The following is a 22,973-nucleotide window of genomic DNA, read 5'->3' as shown; positions in this document are numbered from 1 at the left end:
CGGGACAAGTCCTTTTCTTCTTGCGGCTGTGCCACTCGGCATACATAGCTTAGGGACGATAGTCACAAGTCTGGCAGCGAGACTATGTTACAACTAACTTTGTACATTATACATGTATCCATAGTTTTTAAAATACAAAATTAAATTTGATAGAATATTCTTTTTCTCAGTTTTTCTATCTGAAATTAGCAATTTCCACTTTTTTTTCAAAAAAATAATTTTGGGATGGAGGTGGGGGTGGAGTGGGGGAGGGGGGACTGATTGATATATCCTTTAAACAAGTATATATTTGGTCTTCCATGGAAACAGTTGTTCAAAACTGCTCCTAAATCTATACCTCTTTCAAAATAGCACAAGTGACCTGGAGTAGGTTTGTTTCTGGTAAAAATTAGTTTTTTTATGAAGTGACTAAAGTTTAAGAATCTCAAATTTAAAAAAAAAAAAAAAAATTTAAATTTAGAATTTTTTTTCAGACTTGAATGAAAATAGGTCAGAATCTAATTAATAAATATTACAGCCTATTTTAAAATTCCATAAATCCAATATTCAATACTAGGAAACTGGTACAAACTCAATTTTGAGAGATTAAATTTTATGGAAAAACTGTTCTGAATACATTTAATTTTCAAAAAAAAAACATCGGGAAAGTATCATTTATGAATCATTTTCAAAAAATGTTTTTTCTTTTATAGAATAAGACAGAAAAAACATTTAGAATCAAAATCAAAATTTACGTAAACATGAAAAATAGTCCGTTCTGCAGAGAGAGTAAATTTCACAAAAAAATGGAAAATCTGACAATAATTTTCCGACTGTTCATTTACAAATATATTCCTGCCATTCCAATCATATGACACTTTCATAAATCCCTAGGAGATGACTAAGACATTATCACAAATGACCTGTTCCGACCAGAGATGAAAGAGATCACTGAGAGAGAATGCATGACAAATAGATTAACGATTTGTTTAATGCCCTATTGACTTTGGCGATGAGTAAATTGACATTGAAATTATCAACATGATACTGAGTGATGGCGTGGATGTTTGACTTTGCTGTGTTGACAAAAAGCATTTTCATGTCAACCCTTCCTTTTCATTTATGTGTAAATCGGTCTGAAGGGTTCACCACTTTATGTCAATTCCTAGCAGTCTTGTGTAAAGCGTGTTGGGGAAATCAAGCGTTTACAACAGCGCCCCCTAGTGTTGGTTTATTGAAATGACGTCCTGTGAAATATTATCATATCTGGCTCAAATACTTGTAATTTTACTACATCAGTTGTAACTCATACCTTTTTTTTGGAAAAAGGGAAATTGACATTTACATCTAAATAAAACTTATTCTCTTTTTACATTTTGTTCTAAATTTTGAACAAATGTGAAACAAGAAATATGGACATGCTGTATTTCCAAGTTGTTTTCAAGATAATGATTGTGAATTTCCAATGGAGGAACAGTGCTTGGTCGTTTATTCAAATTAAAATATGGACAAATTCCATGATTCCTGCCTCATTTTTTTCTACTTATTTCAAAAAGTAAATGTTTCTCACTTGTAACCTAGCCTGGAATCCATACTGTCCTGTTCTACAGTATAACATGGCTATTTGTAGCCTGGAATCCATACTGTCCTGTTCTACAGTATAGCATGGCTATTTGTAGCCTGGAATCCATACTGTCCTGTTGTACAGTATAGCATGACTATTTGTAGCCTGGAATCTATACTGTCCTGTTGTACAGTATAACATGGCTATTTGTAGCCTGGAATCCATACTGTCCTGTTCTACTATATAACATGGCTATTTGTAGCCTGGAATCTATACTGTCCTATTCTACAGTATAGCATGGCTATTTGTAGCCTGGAATCCATACTGTCCTGTTCTACAGTATAGCATGGCTATTTGTAGCCTGGAATCCATACTGTCCTGTTCTACAGTATAGCATGGCTATTTGTAGCCTGGAATCCATACTGTCCTGTTGTTCAGTACAGCATGACTATTTGTAGCCTGGAATCTATACTGTCCTGTTCTACAGTATAGCATGGCTATTTGTAGCCTGGAATCCATACTGTCCTATTCTACAGTATATCATGGCTATTTGTAGCCTGGAATCCATACTGTCCTGTTCTACAGTATAGCATGGCTATTTGTAGCCTGGAATCCATACTGTCCTGTTCTACAGTATAACATGGCTATTTGTAGCCTGGAATCCATACTGTCCTGGTCTACAGTATAACATGGCTATTTGTAGCCTGGAATCCATACTGTCCTGTTCTACAGTATAGCATGGCTATTTGTAGTCTGGAATCCATACTGTCCTGTTCTACAGTATAGCATGGCTATTTGTAGCCTGGAATCCATACTGTCCTGTTCTACAGTATAGCATGGCTATTTGTAGTCTGGAATCCATACTGTCCTGTTCTACAGTATAGCATGGCTATTTGTAGCCTGGAATCCATACTGTCCTGTTCTACAGTATAGCATGGCTATTTGTAGTCTGGAATCCATACTGTCCTGTTCTACAGTATAGCATGGCTATTTGTAGCCTGGAATCCATACTGTCCTGTTGTACAGTATAACATGGCTATTTGTAGTCTGGAATCCATACTGTCCTGTTCTACAGTATAGCATGGCTATTTGTAGCCTGGAATCCATACTGTCCTGTTGTACAGTATGACATGGCTATTTGTAGCCTGGAATCCATACTGTCCTGTTCTACAGTATAACATGGCTATTTGTAGCCTGGAATCCATACTGTCCTGTTCTACAGTATAACATGGCTATTTGTAGCATGGAATCCATACTGTCCTGTTCTACAGTATAGCATGGCTATTTGTAGTCTGGAATCCATACTGTCCTGTTCTATAAACTCAAAGGAAAAGAAATCTCCTATAGTGAGCCAAAAGTTCAAGGCTAAAGAAATGTACACAATTCCTTGAAATAAGCTAAAATAGAGAATTAACTTTTCTAAAAAATTCACAATTTCTTTTTTTGTCTGTAAATACATAGTTATATTTCATTAATTTTGATAATTTTCACATAAATGATATTTAATATAACATATCTTTTTAATAACTTCATATTTAATCATTCACAGCATTTGATTATTTCATATTTTGCATTGCAGCCTACAACCAATAACAAATATAAAGTTACAATAATGAATTTAAAATAGTTTAAAATATCACTGTAAACATACCTGTGTAAAATTCAAATCAATTGCAACTTTCAAACGACATGTACATACAAAATTACAGAAAAAAGAAACAAATTAAAATAACGTTGTGTTGATTCATTGTTTTGAAGTTGATGAACTAGTTTCATTTTTAATTATTTTTATTTTATGAAAATTTGTCCTTGAGGTTTTATATTTTCATAAAAATGTATCCTTGAGTCCAAATCTAAGTTAAAATAAGGTCATCTTTGGGCCACGAGTCTGAAAGAATAAACTATCGTTGACTTAATTTCCTAAAGTTCAAATAAGGTGACACAAAAAGTTATTTTTGCGGTCTTTTGTCCTTCAAAATAACAACTTACATGGCCAGACAGAATGTCAACATATTGGCCAAGAGTTGACAAGTGGTGGCCACTCTTAAAAACTATTATGTTGAACAAAAAATACTCTAATTAGGTCAAACTAGCTTCTTATCGTCTTATCAAAGTCTCATTTTAACTTTTCTCACGAAAAAATAAAACATTTTTTTTTGACTCTCTGGAAAAATCTGCACATGGTTGCAGTATGGCACATCAAGTTTTTGTCCTAAAAAGTCTTAGTTCTTTCTTGCCCAAAATAAACACTTTTAAAAGATTTGTTGAAAATATCCATAAATTATTTACAAATCCAATATCATGAAATAATCAGACACACAAATAAGGAATGAATTCAAATTAAATACATCTGGAATATTACATTTATGAATTACTATAAATATTCAACCTCTTTGATTTTTACATTTTTCTAGTTTCAAAATAATTGCATTCTATGTTAGACATGTATGCATACATTAAAAAAAAGGAACCGTACAGCTGATTATTTCTCCCCATATTCTGATTCTTTCCATTCATATCTCATATGAAATAAATACAAAATATTCCATTTTTACGGTTAATACATTCTCAACGATATTTAAAGAAAAATAAATCAATATATTTGATCACTGCTATTTTGTTACGATCTCAACCCGTGGAAAAAAATGTTACTGTTTCATTTTTGGAATATAATATTACAGAAAATGTGAGTTTGTATTGAATGAAGACAAAAAAGTACTGTAAATGTCAGATCAGGTTTCACATTTAAGTATGTGTTATCAAGACTTTAACACAAAAATAACTGCAGCACTGACGACAACAAACTCTGTGACATTACCTCACGCGACAATTCAAGGTATGCGTTATCGGGGACTTCAAAACACAGATGGCTGCAATGGCAACATTGACGACAAATTTTGCGATATGAGCTCACACGACAATTCAAATATGTAAATTTAGACACAAGAAGAAAAGCGCAAAGAAACACATCCAAGACTCTCATAAACGCTAATACACTCCTAGAATGTACATACTAGTACATGTATTTGAATTGGTGTGAGAGCGAATGCCATTGTGTTTGTTGTCAGTGTTGCAGTCATTTGTATCTTAAAGCCCCTGATAACGCAACGATAACGTAGTCGGATGTTTACAGCCATTTTTGTACACATTTAATATTGCAGATGTAAATAGATAAGTACTTAAATTGTATACTGTGTATCCGGCATTAAACCGCTTTTATTTAAAAGTTCGTAGGTTGACAGTTGTTGATATTTGTTTGTTTGTAGTCTTTAGAGAAAATCTGAGTCAAACTGTTTTAAAGGGGTATGTGTCAGTCTGAAACGTGAAGGTCTTTTGTTTTTACTTTTGTCCCTTATTGAGATATCCTTATGTTATTCAAAGAATTAAATCTTACGTCTTGTAAAACTTATCAGAAATTCATATATGGTAAGAAAATAAGATTATGACATAATTTTTTGGTTACCAATAAATTCCAGTTTCAGTTTCTAATTCAATACCCTCTTTGTACATATCAAAACAACCTATACCCCACTCTATCTACTCAGATCTGATTTAAAATAAGTTTAGTTATAATAGTTTGCGTCAAAATAATTAAGATTTATAATTACATTAAAGCTGCAAGAGCTGCAACTGAACATATTCAAAAAAAATATTTTGTTAGATACAATAACTAACTCCTAATATTTTACACCCTGAATAGTATTAAATCACCTGTGGGTAAACATATTTTTTGTAGTGTTCGTACCCAACAATCAGCACCCTCAACAGCGATCACGATTTAAATCTGTTATTGCAATATTTATGGATAAGATCGACCACTGATTAACACTTTACAACGTCTGATTATTGGTATTTTTTAAAATAATTTTCAGTCAATAGATTGTGGTTGTCTAATCAAAACAACTAGAATAGATTTAAGATGGTGACAGATTCAAAACCAAACTTTCGTTCAAGATTTCAACTTGTCACTACACCACCTACAGATAATATTGACCACTAATTCGCAGCTGCAATGTCTTTTTTATAAGTAACTGACTAATTTTTAGTCAACATATCTTTGGTTATTTGATGATCGAAATATCCCAGTTGAAGTTAGAGCAGCTTTAACCACCTGTGATGGTTTATACTCTGAATTCAGTCTAAAATGTGGCATGTTCTGCTTAAACTAAAACTGATGAGTGAATTTCAGAAAGTGTTCGTATAACGTTTGTCAGAATCAATATTTGATCACATCATGTACTACGAACGACATTATTGTGAGTCTATTTACTGTCTAATTACAACTACAAATAAAAAAACTAATCCATTCTACAAAACCGACACTATGTATGAGCCTACTTGTAGCCAAAAACTCATACAATATGAATTAGAACAACTATTGAAATTCTTGCTTTTGGAATTTAACTTCTCAAATAACTACATTTTAGTCTGTTTTGTTGAAGTAATAATCACCTGCATCAACAATCAAACTGCCATGGTAACAGAAAACTTTCATACAATTATTTCTAATGTATTGATTTGATAAACATTGTCACATTGTCATTGTTAAAGAACTATCCACATTTCAAGACTCTTGCCGTTGGCTCTTTCAAAGTGTTTACTTTTAATGATGTTTCTTTTAAGTTAAACCAATGAATGCCAACCATAGTTCAACCTGGATACATAGAAAGGAACTCGTTAACACTATAACCTATTCAAAAAGTTATGATATGACCTTAAAAGACCTTTTTAACAAATTGACCTTAAATGACCCAAAATTTGTATTCTTAAGATCACGTTATGACTAGCTTAAGACAGTATTGTTTATATCTCTTGCATTTGTTTAATTATACATGCAGAACACTGCTTACAGAATTGTAAACTTATGGAAAACTTGTCTTGATCTTAAAGTGAGAGAGAGAGAGAGAGAGAGAGAGAGAGAGAGAGAGAGAGAGAGAGAGAGAGAGAGAGAGAGAGAGAGAGAGAGAGAGAGAGAGAGAGAGAGAGAGAGAGAGAGAGAGAGAGAGAAGTTCGTTTAAACGACAAGTATTTCTTAGCATGCAATTATTAGAAGTACTGAAAATTAACAATTTGGGAAAAATAAATATACAAAAATAGCAATTTGGAAAAGAATAGCAAAAATAGTAGTTAAGGAAAGTATAGATAAAATAACAATTTGGAAAACAAGCAGTGAAAAATATCGATTTGAAATTAAAATTTGGAAAAAAATTCAAATACATGAAATATACTTCCTTGCATAGTTGTGTTTTCTAAGTACAATAGAACCTGCATTGTTTAATAATTACTACAATCCCAAACTGATTTTTCACCAGTGATAGTTTTAAAGTCAACAAGTTGAATCATATCACAGGTGATTGTACTAACGGACACTTCACAGCTGGACAGTTTACTAGGCTCAATCATATCATCTTTACCATGGAGTCATTTCCTTACTTCAACATGTATTAAATTAGAGATTACATTACTAACATTAACCGGTCAGTGACTTACAGCAGTGGAAACCAAGCTGTCTGCTAAAGAGAGACACAAATTATTATTGCAATATATGTTTATATAAGCAGTTATTGTGCATTGATATAATTATACCCACGATAGGGGGACGTTTCTGATAGCAAGTTTTCTCATTTCTGCCTTCTCATTATCTTGATTACTGGTTTGACTATATCTGCACAACAAAGGCACTGTAACTATTGGGTTGTCAGTGGCCGAGTGGTTAAACCACTTGCCTCTTACCACTGCAGTCAGGGTTCGAACCAATTCAGGGTTTGACTTCCAGTGTTTACACCATCTTAATTACAGGGTGTATAACCAAGGCAAATATGACATACCCATTATCACTCACTTATATAATATGTAACCATTATAATAGTTTGTGCCTTGCTTAGCTTGTCGAAACTAAGGATACCACTGCTGTACATCACTAGTAAGAGGGTATCCAACACAATCCCTACAAGGGAAACCCTGCTTATTATTTTTGCTCAAGTAGCGTGATCCATTTTTCTGACAATGGATTTCAATATAGAAGTGAATGACCAATAGAGCTATGAACTGAAGAAAGATATCAATTTCATGACTGCATACGATCTCACTCTGTCAATTCAAATTTGACTTCATATAATATGAATTCATGTACATTTGTAACTGTAAATAACGTAAAACTTTAGAACAAAGTTAATATTTTGCTACAGGTGGAGATAGTGACGATACAGGCCCAAAATTAAGAGCCAAATAAATACAAAGTACACTTTATATATTGAAATTATGTTACTGTCTATTAAACAAACCCTGCAATTTATTGTTTTCCTTTAATTCATTCAAATTAGTGTACAAGTACAGTTTTGTTATGTGAATGACCATTTAATCAGTGAGATATCAATTTCATACAACTCAGTATGTGGAACATCCTGCGACTGGTGTTTGTCCTCAAATGACCCCAGGAGAGCATGTCCACACATGCATGCTGTTACTACTACTACCACTGGTTACCAACAGGCCATAGAACCAATACAGTGTCCTTCAATCTGCACGGCTCACATGACAAAGATTTATGATATTAGGACATTGAAGGACATACCCGTAAAGAGATCATGATACTGCCGCTATCTGTACGTCCTTGTAAATATCCACTCACCAAAACTAACTGGATCGTTACACATAATTACTGTATGTCAAACACTAGACATATAAAAAGAAAAACAAGCACCAAAATAAAAATAAAACGGAAGATTTGGTTTTAGTTTTAGTGTGGTAAAATTATAACCTAACCACATAGTAAATCATTCACTGACTAATTATAACAAGGATGAGAGGAAACTAGAACGGACATACTTTTCAGCTGTTGACGTTTTTTGTCAACTTGACATTATTCCCTCCTCATACAACCTTGACAGTTCAAATTACATTGTTTCCATTTGATAGAAATTCACTACAACAGTCTAACTAGTTTGGAATGAGCTTTCAAAAGACAATGCTACTCTATCAAATAAACTCAAAATGGAAAGAAGTTTTTTAAACTCAGATTTTAATTTTTTGTTAAAAAAGATAAGTGAAATATTCTGAGCTTTCATGTAATTGATAGTAGTTTTCAGAATTGCCATGACAACATGGAACTCTATTTTAATTACTGTTTTCTTAAGAAATAACTTTTCCAAATTCAAAATAAACTAATAAAAATAAATAGTAACGATTTCAAAAGCAGAATACTATTAACCAGTGCCATTTTTTAATTAGTAAAAAATGAATAATGAAAATAACAAATCAATATATGTTCATTTCAAACATTACTTGTGTAGCAAAATTAATTGGATGTTATGTGTGGTTTTATGGGAGTTAAATGTCATCATAAAGATTTCAATCAAGTTAAAGTTGACATTATTTTGTATTATTGTTCCAATGAATCATAATTTGTGGTCTGATAGAGTTGTAACTGTTTGTTTCAAATTCTACTTGGATAGGTAAACCCAATATTGTATACAAAATAAAATAACTTGTAGACATAACCATATTCATATACCTATGGTCAAATAAAGGTTTTAAGTACATATTTACAATTTCTTTCCAAGGATTATAAAAGATATAGTCATGGTCCGATAAAGAGATCATTGTCTTGTTTCAAATTCTGTTTGTACAGTTAAACTCACCCATATTGTATATATAATACTAATTTAGTCTAGTTACTATACGTGTGGTTGTTTTCTATAATTATCTCTCTCTTATCATTACTTGTGTAGCAAAATTAATTGGATGTTATGTGTGGTTTTATGGGAGTTAAATGTCATCATAAAGATTTCAATCAAGTTAAAGTTGACATTATTTTGTATTATTGTTCCAATGAATCATAATTTGTGGTCTGATAGAGTTGTAACTGTTTGTTTCAAATTCTACTTGGATAGGTAAACCCAATATTGTATACAAAATAAAATAACTTGTAGACATAACCATATTCATATACCTATGGTCAAATAAAGGTTTTAAGTACATATTTACAATTTCTTTCCAAGGATTATAAAAGATATAGTCATGGTCCGATAAAGAGATCATTGTCTTGTTTCAAATTCTGTTTGTACAGTTAAACTCACCCATATTGTATATATAATACTAATTTAGTCTAGTTACTATACGTGTGGTTGTTTTCTATAATTATCTCTCTCTCCATGTCTAGTCAAATGGACAAATTCAACCAAAAATCTAGCTAACTCTCCTGCTGGGGAAGGGATGAACAGCGCATGTCAATAGTAATCCATCACACATTGACTGGCAGTTGTAACTGGTTGCTTCGTTCAGTTTACTACAAACTCAACTGCCAGTTTGAAAGTCTACAAAGCCAACCTCCATTTTGAAAGTAAGTCATGTGAGGACAAAATAACGTCATCACATTTATATCAACGCTCCAATAGCATAAACTAATGCTATTGGTGATAAGAACGGAATTCGGTGCCAGAGAAATCCATTTGACTATATACGGTACGTGACGATGATCGTAGCACGTATAGGACGTGATTAAAATAATTTGTAGACATAACCGTTGCGATTAACCTCGGTGATTAAAGTTTAAGTTGATTTATTTTCCATTTTCTGCCATGAACTGTAAAACATATTGCAGTCTGAACATAACCTAATGCTGTTGTTGGTAAGAGCAGAATTCGGTGCCAGAGAAATCCATTTGACTATATGCGGTACGTGGCAATGATCATAGCACGTATAGGACTTGATTAAAATAATTTGTAGACATAACCATAGCGATTAACCTCGGTGATTAAAGTTTAAGTTGATTTATTTTGTATTTTTCGCCATGAATTGTAAAACATTGCGGTCTGAGAATGTCGTCATTTTTTTCCTTTCAAATACTGTTTGGAATGTTACAAACCCATTGTATGCTAACTAAAATACATTAATTTGTAGACATAATCATAGTGATGTACCTCACCAAATTAAGTTGAACTGGATTTATTTTGTATTTTTTGCCATGAATTGTAAAACATATTGTGGTCTGAGAAAGTGGTTTACTTTTTGTGTATCAATTATTTCTACTTTGGTATTTAAACACATAAAATACTAATTAAAATTGTCATTGATTTATTTGTTAAGTTTTGTTCTGTTGAATTGTTAACATTCTGCGGTTTCATAAAGTGGTCACGTTCTTCAAATCTGTTGTTACTGCACACAAAGGAAATTCCTCAACTTTTTCTTTAACATTTATAAATTGCATGACACTAAATATACAGTGTAGGGGGTGTTAAGTAATGTCCTGTCACTATGGTGTAATGTCATGTCACACATCACATCACAGTACTCACAGTAGGCAACAATGCCTTTACACTGATTTCAACACAACACACATTCAAGGTAATTAAAGTACAAACACACACACACACACACGGCAGCCATGACCCACATACCACTGTGTATACCAATATTGACAGGCTACATTTTTTTCTTCTTTTTGTTTTGTTTATTCTCATAATACCTCCCAAGGATGTTCCGAAATGAAACAGGAACCGAACGTACCGCTCAATTCAGTTGCATAGATCTCATCCATGTTTTGCTCATCAATCATTCACTCAACCATGATATCAAAAGTTCAGACAGTGATCGGGCTCCTTTCAAGGATACATTTTTCCCCCTTGATATCCTTGAACCATGGTGGTACTGTTAAATCATGTTCTCGCTACTCTTCACTCTTAGATCATGTTGTAAAACTGAGACCGTCATAAAAGTGGCAAAGCTGTATAACTTATACGATAGAGGCTGCAGAGATACATTGGAGAGAGATCTCTCTCTTAAACTTCTATGCTTATATACAGAACAAGATTTGTAATGTAATTTCTCTACACTCTGGAATATATGAAGTGACCAATGGATGAAAAATGGGTAAATACATGCAATGACTTGCAATCACAAAGTAAAAATAAATATTTCACTTTTTAAAAATCGTTTTGAGTTGGAAACACGGACTTGGTCTATTAATTTCAAATTGTTTTCTTCAAGTAGCAATCAGTAAAGTTGTTTGCTTAATTAAAAATCCAAAATAAATATCCGTTTCTCATCCACTTTAAAGTTTGAAACTTGGAATATGATATTCAGACATTCAATGATATTACTCACCTACTAAATTATAAAACTTTGACTATATGCTTAATTTATAAAAAATGCTTTTTTTCACACTCCTTGTATAACAATATCAGGTACTTGAGCTGGACACAAGATGAAGATCCTGTGTACTTCAATTTAGTTGTTCAGTTCGCTGGGTTCACTACCTGTTGTAGTACATTTGGGTCAAGGTTCTACTTTTCTCAACAACAACAAAAAGATGAAAATATTTTTGTATTCCCTTACAATGATAACACCTTTGCAACTTTGATATTGGTTTTGCAGACCCCGATCTTTCAACCTCTTGAGGTCAAAGGTCAAAGATTAAAATATTTTTAAGCAGACAAGCTATTACCTCAGCTGAAGATCGACCTTAATTGTGAAATGAAAATTAAAATGAATATTTTGTTTGAAATGGGAAGGAAGTGGTGGAAGGTTGACAAAATAAAACAAATTCACAAATAAATAATAAATAAATAATGAAAATAATAAAAAACAAAATCATAAGGACTAACCAGGTGGGTGACATTGGAATTTAGATCTCCAAGATGGCTGACACATGCCTCTAGTACAAGCTGCATATCATTCTCCTAGGAATCAGAAAAAGTCAAATAGTTAATTAGAAGACAGAAATGATTATACAAAGAAAACAAACCATTTCTATCACTGGATCGGAATCATCAAAGGATCTTTGACAATATTTCTGACATCATTTACCCCCATGAAGACACTGAGGTGATTTTCGCGTATGGAACACATCCCCACGCAACTTCTGCCCTCTTTTGATTGGTGGAAACCCAAAGCATATTGTCCAATGTGAGGCTTTGTTACATGGGCTTCAATATGATGTCTTCCAATTTGTCATGTATGAAGGTGCTGCTTTTAACTTGGTATATAAAAGCAGATTTCTGATTGGTTAATAAATTGCAAGATAATAATGGTTGTGGGGGGGGGGGGATGGGGAGGGGGAGGGGGAGGGGGAGGGGGAGGGGGATACTACATGGACAACTATCAACTCAATGTTTTTCTGGGTTAAATCGTCAAAAAAACAACTTTGAATTCCCAGATGCTTTAATAATAATGTTTTGGCAAAATTTTGACAATTCTAAACTTTGACATGTTTGTGAAAAGTTTTAGTGATCAAGATCTATTAGTGCAGATAATATTTTTTGTCATGGAATGTAATTTTGTTCATAAAATGATACAATTTGCAATCGACACTCTTTGCTATTTTATTCAAAATTTTACCACATGATAATATGATGCTCAAAGTTTTGTCTAATATTTAAATTTGACTGAAGAGAGAATTGTCAATATTCTGGTGAACTTGTAGTAGATTTTCTTCATTTTTTTTTGTAAGAATGAGATCACCATGCAGTAGTCTGGGTACGAGATATGAAAGATTCGATGGAGGATAGCACACTACACTAGCGATCACCTTGAAGTGTGCAGCTGTGGTAGTTTTCGCATAAAAACTTATATATTGTACTATAGCACACAGAACAAAGTGGGATTACCTAACAAATGCAAGTATTTGAATTTTAATAGATTCAAGTTCCATCTGTGCTATGTTCCTTTCAGTGTACTTCACGCTTCATGTTCACAGCACTTGACAACAATTATTGAAGTGGTAAACTTGAAAAGATGGACTGTCTCTACTTTTACTCTCATTTATATACAGAGGGTTATGAATGACAAGTGGAAATTTAAGTGAACGTGTAAAAGTCAAATTTATCATCAAGTAATTGAATTTCAGCCTTAATTTTGTACCAGTTGAAAGACTGGGAGACAATTACAAAAAAAAAAAGAAAACAAGAAAAAGAGGTAACTAATTTTGCTTCAAACGTTATAAAAATTTCATAAATGCTGACAGTCACATCCTTGTTTAGCTCGTCGAAGCTACGGATACCACAGTTGTACATCACGAGTAAGAGGGTATTCAACACAACATGTATATCTGGGGATCACCCACCTGTCTAGTAATCAAGCGTGCTGAAGAAGAACAGTGGGATGACCCATCCCATTTTATTAGGTTAGGGTGTAGCTACATTTGAAAGTTAGGGCTGAAGGGGTCAAGTGTGGTACTTGATGTCAGTGTCACCGGAGCCAGTCGTTACTATCGCCACTGGTGTTTATGACCATGCAGGCCAGTCTATAGTCCTTGTATTTATGTACAAGGGTGAACTGAGTCAAGTTCAACAACCTAGAGTCTAATGACATCCACAGGAAGCGATGCTGACAAGAGAGAAACCCCAGGGCCCAATGAAGAAACGAAATGGCGTCCCTCAGAATAAACAAACCCTTCCCGAGAAATAATAACAAACTATAGACATCTCAGGCACAGTGAATTCACTCAATTTTACATCTTTGTATAGAGGTGTTAACAGAAACAGTCAACACCAGATAAAAATCACAACTTTACAATTTGGGTAATTGAAGGTGATTGTGTTGCCATGGTGATGGTGTAAACGAATGCTGCATATGTTTTCATTTTGGAACCATATGGGATGTTATTACTCCAAGAAGCCATCATCAATAGCTACAGAGTGCTCAGAAAATACAAATACAAATTTGTTCATGGTAACTTCTCAAGGACTTTTGTTCTAGGTACTACAAAAAATTTAAATTTAAATTTCTCATACGTCACTATTTTGCCTCTGGAAACTTTAAAGAATATTGGGCTAGTCTGAGTGAAGGATTGCCACTCTGTGAATAGTAACTGGTATATAATGAAATTTCACATTTTGTTCGACATAGTTGCAAAGAGGGGGAGGGACTGGTAGTTAATATAGCACCTATCTTTTACAAGGTTCATCACTCCGCCAACTATCAACACAATTGACTCAATGATGATGCTATGTAAGTTATTCCAACTATCTTTTGGCATTGTTCATAGGCATAGATAGATCTGTGTCTGTTTATTTGTTAATCCCTGAAACAGTTTATCAATGTTATCAGCGTTAAAAAGTCGTTTCCTTCCTCTTATTTGGACACTGTCTGGTGAACTTCAATTATGAGGTAAATCCCCAATCTAAACTTTTACAGTTAATTATACATTGTATCAGTTTTAGGCAAATTAGGGGTCAGTCATTCAATGGAGGGGTGGGGGTGGGGTGGGGGGGTGGGGTGGGGTGGAGAAATACTGAACTATATCCTGTTTTTATGAGCCCTAGGATCTATTTTATCTTTTATTAATGTAATGCCATTAGTAAATATTTATCAAAAGTCCAATATTGTAATTTTTGTTGGAAATACAATTTTCAATACGATAGTACAAAACTAACCAGGACAAAGTTTTGATAATAGTGTCATCTGTTTTTGAAAGAAAACTCATCAATCATTGGTACTCGATGTTATAAGTTAAGACATTACATGAAAATATTCATAAAATACATTTCTGTATTTTGTGACACCCCTTTAACACAAAGTGGAATATCCCTCAATTTAGTCATGTTGTCTGCCAACAAAGAAAAGTGAAATTTTTTAACATTTTTGTACAAAAGTTTATGTATACTTTTTTTTTTACTTACAACAGGTGGGTCTATTATAAATCAGATAAATAAAACTTCCTCTAAGATTGTGCAAATATTTATATATATTAAAAATCAAAACATGAAAATTTGTCTTAAACTTGGATATCAAGCACACATCTACTGTAATTACACACAAAAAACATATAGAAAAATTTAAATACAAAGTGACACCACAACTTGAAACGTTATCAACGTTGATTCTTGTTGTAAAAAAAAACTATCAAAGGTACTGATTGGTCCGTTACAAAGAAGGGAATCAATGGGGAAAAAAAGTTCTTCCAGTTCTCAAATAAAAGAGACTTTCTTGTAAGTTGTAGTCATGTCACATATGTGACTATTTTGAAGAAAGCTGATTGAAAAATAGGCAGGTAGAATCTGGGTCAGTCTAAGTGAGTCTGGTTGTAAGACCATTGTTACCAAAAGGCTGCATCATGCCCTAATTCTACAACCAACAAACTTTGCAGTCTGCAGGAATTATTATTGAAAGTGTGTACAAAATATAAATTAGTACAAAAATATGCCACAAAGTGCTTTCTTGTTCCTCACAACTTTCGATCTGAAATTACATTCTTTTTTTCTTTGTTGAATATACAAAAATAAAAAATTTGTCTATTAGAAAACTTTATTTAAAGGTCTATGATTCAATGCCAGGTTCTAATTCTCGCATTAATGCTATCTTATCAGTGGAGCCATAATGATTAGATTTTCTGTAGCTCTGCCAGACAATGTTATTCGTACTTGCACAGTTGAATCCTAATCAGAACTGAGACACCTAAAGACCAGTCCTACTAGTGTCAACTGTTACAATAAAGACATTGTTTTGAATATTAAAGGAACAACCACTTCACCACAATATTATGATTAAATTGCCTTCATATTAAGTTAATTATTTAAGCAAAAGTATATGAAGTATAGAGATTGTGGTGTACAACTGCACTGAATGGTGTTAGATGTAACAGAAAACAAGAGAAAAGTATTGAATTAGTGTAAGTTACACAGTGAAAGCATAGGAACAAAAATAGAGCTCGTGCAAATTTCAATGAAAAGTCCCCTGACAACACGGAGGTGGTACTTTTGTTCAAAAAAAAGCACAAAAAATTTCTTTGAAGAGAACGCATGTCAGTGATGGGAACACTTGGTGAAACACTTAAACACAACGTTTGAAAATTTATTCACCATGGGATAGACCATAATGAAGACACAATATGACACCATCAAACATCATAGCAACTTTTGTAGCAATTCTTGTTGCCATGTGAATGGCAATATCGGCGCAATGGGAAAGGTGTGTGTAGGGTATACAGTAGCTAGTATCTAGTATCTGGCACCATGCTGTGGATACAAGATTTCATGGGAAGATTATGGAAGTAATTGAATGCAACATGTGACACCAAATCACTTAAAGATAAATTTTGATAGTCTGCTTGGTTAACTTTGATTACATGGTATCATAGCTTTTATGATATTTGTTATAGCACACCGAAAACTGTTATAAAACTCAATGAACTGGTCTGATTGTAGTGTCTATTTACAGTCTATTTACAACTTTTACAACTTTTACAACTCACTCAAATTATCTGATCATTCACTTATATTCTGTTTTACAACCTTTTTCACTGAACAGTTACAATTTAGGTATAAAAAATTGTGTGTTTTCAATAACCTGACTGAACCTAGTTTAAGCCACCACCCCTAAACATATTTTACAAGCAAAAAGGTACAAACTTCTATTCCACTGTAGATTTTCTTTGGTTACTTTAAAAAAAAAAAAATCACATTCGAGAGAGAAACAATGTGATTTCAGCCTATAACAGCACAATCTGTATATTGTGTTTGTCTACTTCTGAATCACATAATTATCTTCATTTACTTCTTTTACATCTCATTAACTGTTACGGAAGTATTGTGACTAACGAGTATCTCTAAGAAAATATAAAATAAAAATAAAATCCTGACCTACCTACCCTATTTTCTGAAGTCATGTTATCGGAAACAAACATTTTTAATTAGTGAAATTGTCTGATCATTCATTTATGTTCTGTTTTTAAAACTTTTTTCACTGAAAAGTTACAACTTATCTGATCACAATATTCATAGACTGTGCATCAGAATATGAATTCTATAATTTCTTAACGTGATACAGCCTAAAACTGAAACCATGCATATTTTTAGCTTAAGTTAATGAACAAAATACACCTATACACAGTATACACCCATTTAATGCTATCTAGGAGCCCATCGTAGTCAAAATAATATGAGAGATATGGAAAAACAAGAGTGTAGTATTCTTTTGAATTTATATCCTTTACAAATTTCTGATGACATTTCTACCCATTGCTAGGTATGATTCAACATATCTTAGTAGTTGGAATTACTGGAATATATTTTAATTTGAAACAAAAGTAACCATCAAAGTCCATAAAGTTACAGACTGTGCCCCTTTAAACAAAAGTAACCATCAAAGTCCATAAAGTTACAGACTGTGTCCCTTTAAACAAATGTAACCACCAAAGACCATAAAGTTACAGACTGTGTCCCTTTAAACAAAAGTAACCACCAAAGACCATAAAGTTACAGACTGTGTCCCTTTAAACAAAAGTAACCACCAAAGACCATAAAGTTACAGACTGTGTCCCTTTAAACAAAAGTATCCATCAAAGACCATAAAGTTACAGACTGTGTCCCTTTAAACAGTAGTAACCACCAAAGACCATAAAGTTACAGACTGTGTCCCTTTAAACAGTAGTAACCACTAAAGACCATAAAGTTACAGACTGTGTCCCTTTAAACAGTAGTAACCACCAAAGACCATAAAGTTACAGACTGTGTCCCTTTAAACAAATGTACACATCAAAGACCATAAAGTTACAGACTGTGTCCCTTTAAACAAAAGTAACCACAGAGACCATAAAGTTACAGACTGTGTCCCTTTAAACAAAAGTAACCACAGAGACCATAAAGTTACAGACTGTGTCCCTTTAAACAAAAGTAACCACAGAGACCATAAAGTTACAGACTGTGTCCCTTTAATCAAAAGTAACCATCAAAGACCATAAAGTTACAGACTGTGTCCCTTTAAACAAAAGTAACCATCAAAGACCATAAAGTTACAGACTGTGTCCCTTTAAACAAAAGTAACCATCAAAGACCATAAAGTTACAGACTGTGTCCCTTTAAACAAAAGTAACCACCAAAGACCATAAAGTTACAGACTGTGTCCCTTTAAACAAAAGTAACCACCAAAGACCATAAAGTTACAGACTGTGTCCCTTTAAACAAAAGTAACCACCAAAGACCATAAAGTTACAGACTGTGCCCCTTTAAACAAAAGTAACCACAGAGACCATAAAGTTACAGACTGTGTCCCTTTAAACAAAAGTAACCACAGAGACCATAAAGTTACAGACTGTGTCCCTTTAAACAAAAGTAACCACAGAGACCATAAAGTTACAGACTGTGTCCCTTTAAACAAAAGTAACCATCAAAGACCATAAAGTTACAGACTGTGTCCCTTTAAACAAAAGTAACCATCAAAGACCATAAAGCTACAGACTGTGTCCCTTTAAACAAAAGTAACCATCAAAGACCATAAAGTTACAGACTGTGTCCCTTTAAACAAAAGTAACCATCAAAGACCATAAAGTTACAGACTGTGTCCCTTTAAACAAAAGTAACCATCAAAGACCATAAAGTTACAGACTGTGTCCCTTTAAACAAAAGTAACCATCAAAGTCCATAAAGTTACAGACTGTGTCCCTTTAAACAAAAGTAACCACCAAAGACCATAAAGTTAGACTGTGTCCCTTTAAACAAAAGTAACCACCAAAGACCATAAAGTTACAGACTGTGTCCCTTTAAACAAAAGTAAGCACCAAAGACCATAAAGTTACAGACTGTGTCCCTTTAAACAAAAGTAATCTCCAAACACTATAAAGTTACAGACTGTGTCCCTTTAAACAAAAGTAACCACCAAAGACCATAAAGTTACAGACTGTGTCCCTTTAAACAAAAGTAACCACAGAGACCATAAAGTTACAGACTGTGTCCCTTTAAACAAAAGTAACCATCAAAGACCATAAAGTTACAGACTGTGTCCCTTTAAACAAAAGTAACCACCAAAGACCATAAAGTTACAGACTGTGTCCCTTTAAACAAAAGTAACCATCAAAGACCATAAAGTTACAGACTGTGCCCCTTTAAACAAAAGTAACCATCAAAGACCATAAAGTTACAGACTGTGTCCCTTTAAACAAAAGTAACCATCAAAGACCATAAAGTTACAGACTGTGTCCCTTTAAACAAAAGTAACCACCAAAGACCATAAAGTTACAGACTGTGTCCCTTTAAACAAAAGTAAGCACCAAAGACCATAAAGTTACAGACTGTGTCCCTTTAAACAAAAGTAACCACCAAAGACCATAAAGTTACAGACTGTGCCCCTTTAAACAAAAGTAACCACAGAGACCATAAAGTTACAGACTGTGTCCCTTTAAACAAAAGTAACCACCAAAGACCATAAAGTTACAGACTGTGTCCCTTTAAACAAAAGTAAGCACCAAAGACCATAAAGTTACAGACTGTGTCCCTTTAAACAAAAGTAACCACCAAAGACCATAAAGTTACAGACTGTGCCCCTTTAAACAAAAGTAACCACAGAGACCATAAAGTTACAGACTGTGTCCCTTTAAACAAAAGTAACCACAGAGACCATAAAGTTACAGACTGTGTCCCTTTAAACAAAAGTAACCACAGAGACCATAAAGTTACAGACTGTGTCCCTTTAAACAAAAGTAACCACAGAGACCATAAAGTTACAGACTGTGTCCCTTTAAACAAAAGTAACCACAGAGACCATAAAGTTACAGACTGTGTCCCTTTAAACAAAAGTAACCACAGAGACCATAAAGTTACAGACTGTATCCCTTTAAACAAAAGTAACCACAGAGACCATAAAGTTACAGACTGTATCCCTTTAAACAAAAGTAACCACAGAGACCATAAAGTTACAGACTGTGTCCCTTTAAACAAAAGTAACCACAGAGACCATAAAGTTACAGACTGTGTCCCTTTATACAAAAGTAACCACAGAGACCATAAAGTTACAGACTGTGTCCCTTTAAACAAAAGTAACCACAGAGACCATAAAGTGTACAAGGTAGAATCAACAACAATTAGACAGGTAATCAGCTGAGTGACATAATTGAACACTTTCATTTACAGGTTGGGTATATTTTTAAAACAGGATGGAAAGATATAACTAATGGGGCTTTAAAGGCCAGGGATACAATCCCAGGTTCTTTCTTATCAGTGAACCTTTAGGATTGAAAAGGATCAGTCTTTTGTCCAGGACCAACTTTTTTCAATAGCTTTGTCAGGCAACAACAGTTTTACACACCTAAATGTTAATCCCAATTGGAACATGTCCTCTTATCAAGTCATTGAATCTATGACATGAATTTAATATTAACTAAATCAAATCAAATCTAAGTAAATCACTCAATAAACTTATCTTTTAAAACTCAACAAGTTATTGATTCCTGACAAGTACAGATCTGAATCAACAATTATCAACTGTTCTAGTGATAGAGCTATGCACACAGGAAATCTATTGTGTGCACACCTACAAGTTTTCAAGTAGCGCCTTGTGTATTGTACTGAGTGGGCACAGACCCTACAGTTCACAGGAAGTTTTTTGTCACCCGTGGGATATCCATTCATTGACAAGGTGATTACCAAATACACAATGTGAAGATCAAAGTCATTGTCAAGGCCACTTCTACAACTCTACCTTGGTGTTCATACCAGAAGTACAAAAAAAAAAACCAACATCGACACAAAACTGTGTAGTTTATCACAGCCATTGAAAACCACTTCAACTCTATTGATACTCTTATATAAATAAAATATACTATTCAAGTGTGAAAAAGTGTTTGGCTTTTCTGAAATCCTTTTTTTTTTTTTTTACTGTTTTCTGATTGTTATAAATGTAATTCAACCATACTTGTGTGTATTATTAATATAAAATTGGGTTGAATTGTGAGTTAAGGTTGCACTTTTTTTTTTATAAATGTCCTTGGCAACAACTGAGTCATTCTAAATGTATGTTTGCTTTGTTTTACATTGACACTTCATGTGCATTAATACATGTATGTATGTATGTATGTATGTATGTATGTATGTATGTATGTTGTCTGTTAATGATTTTTCAAATCTCTCAATTTTGACAGGAAATACTGGGATAATGGCAAAGAGGAGAAGAACACAAATATCTTTCCTTTAAAACATGTTATTTATTACAACTTCATTATAAAAAAATCATCAGACAGAATTCTGATCCTTTTTTAAATTTTCAATAAAATGAAACTTTAAAGAGTCATATTTAAAAACAATGTAAACTACCATTCCAGATATTAATTTCTGGCCATATCAATAAATCCTATTGTTCTACAGTTGTCCTGCCCGAAATTTTGGGCTTATTATTAATTAATCAATTTGCTTCATGTCTCCCCCCCCCAAAAAAAAAAAAAAATAAATAAATAAATTAATTAATTAATTAAAAAAAATTGGTAGAGTTATTTAAAGAGTCTATTCTTCAATTCTCGTACCCAAAATTTTGGGTGCATCAATTTAACTTCGTTTAAAGAATCTTCTACAAAGGCCATATTCATTAATAATTTTGTTGTATGATTCTCCCCACATTTTTTTGGGATAACCTTCCTTAAGATTGCTGTTTAACACTATATAACATATCTTGCATCATTGCCAAGTATACAAAGTCATTATCACATTAAACTGTTTCTACTGGACAGTTTCTAAAGTAACTGGAAAATTATGTCGTGTTTATTCTTAGTATCTGAAATCCTGTTTATTTTTAGCGCTGACTAACATTGTCAAACAATACTCCAGCTAATTATCTATTAGCTGTCTAAATCAATATCAAAGGCATTTGACATTAGACCACCGTCATGGCTACCCTGTGTTGTCATGGCTACCCTGCACTGTCATGGCTACCCTTGTGTTAGCCACATTCTCATTCTAAGTTTGGGTTTTTCTAGAAATAATTCTACTGGGATAAAGTCACTGCAGTTTCTGTTTTTGGACAGTAAACTAGTCAGTATCTTTATTGTGGATGGCAAGGTTGATAGACCAATACATAGAAGTCTTTGAAGTGACACTTCATAAACATTTTAGGAGATCGTTTCTCTTGATTGATTCGCTATAAAACATCAAATAATACTCTAGTGGGAGTCATGGTCGTAAGTAGTTTCCAAGCTACAAAATTATACAATACATCCATAGCATATCAAATGACGGATAATCACATTTTTTTCTTCAAATCTGAATAAATATTTGAAAAAAGTTTAAATATGGCCTTTGAACTTTTGACAGATTTGACTCAATGAGAATATAGTGCCAAAATAACATTAAAAAACTATTTTTTTAGAGTGAAAATAATTACAATGCATAATGTTCTACTAAAAATGTGATCTCCATAACTGAAATATTTCCCTGTTGAATTGACAACTACATAAAACTTTCAAAGTATACCATTGACTTCTAGAGAAAACATCGTAAGACAAAGTGAAAGCAGTCGGTATCAATTTTCTATGCATACGACATGTGATGACAGAAAACATACAAATGTTGGTAGTCTTGTTTGTTAGTTTGTGTAATATCTTTATCTTATCTCTAGAAGCTCTAGAATGTTCATTGGGAGTTATTGAGTGATAGTAGTCAACTTGTCAGGAGAATGTTTTTGGACTTTGATGAAAAATTTGCTATTCATGTACAAATTATTATAACTGATT

The 22,973-nt window shown here is 33.2% G+C and overlaps 1 protein-coding gene across 2 annotated transcripts in view; it reads right to left on the bottom strand.

Annotated features, from left to right (window-relative positions):
* LOC144438315 (core-binding factor subunit beta-like) overlaps positions 1-22,973 on the bottom strand; it is a 45,931-nt gene that overhangs the window by 6,062 nt on the left and 16,896 nt on the right. Inside the window, exon 6 of one of the 2 annotated variants that reach the window (XM_078127378.1) lies at positions 12,148-12,222. The exons of the other annotated variant lie outside the window; for it this stretch is intronic. Within the exon in view, the coding sequence (XP_077983504.1) occupies positions 12,148-12,222 (75 nt within the window). The remainder of the gene's footprint in view (positions 1-12,147; positions 12,223-22,973) is intronic. 2 annotated transcript variants of the gene reach the window in all.

Source organism: Glandiceps talaboti, chromosome 7, assembly GCF_964340395.1.
Source record: "Glandiceps talaboti chromosome 7, keGlaTala1.1, whole genome shotgun sequence".
Taxonomy (NCBI): Eukaryota; Metazoa; Hemichordata; class Enteropneusta; family Spengelidae; genus Glandiceps; species Glandiceps talaboti.
Note: the sequence above shows the minus strand (reverse complement) of the source record. Positions and strands in the feature narration are given on the sequence as shown.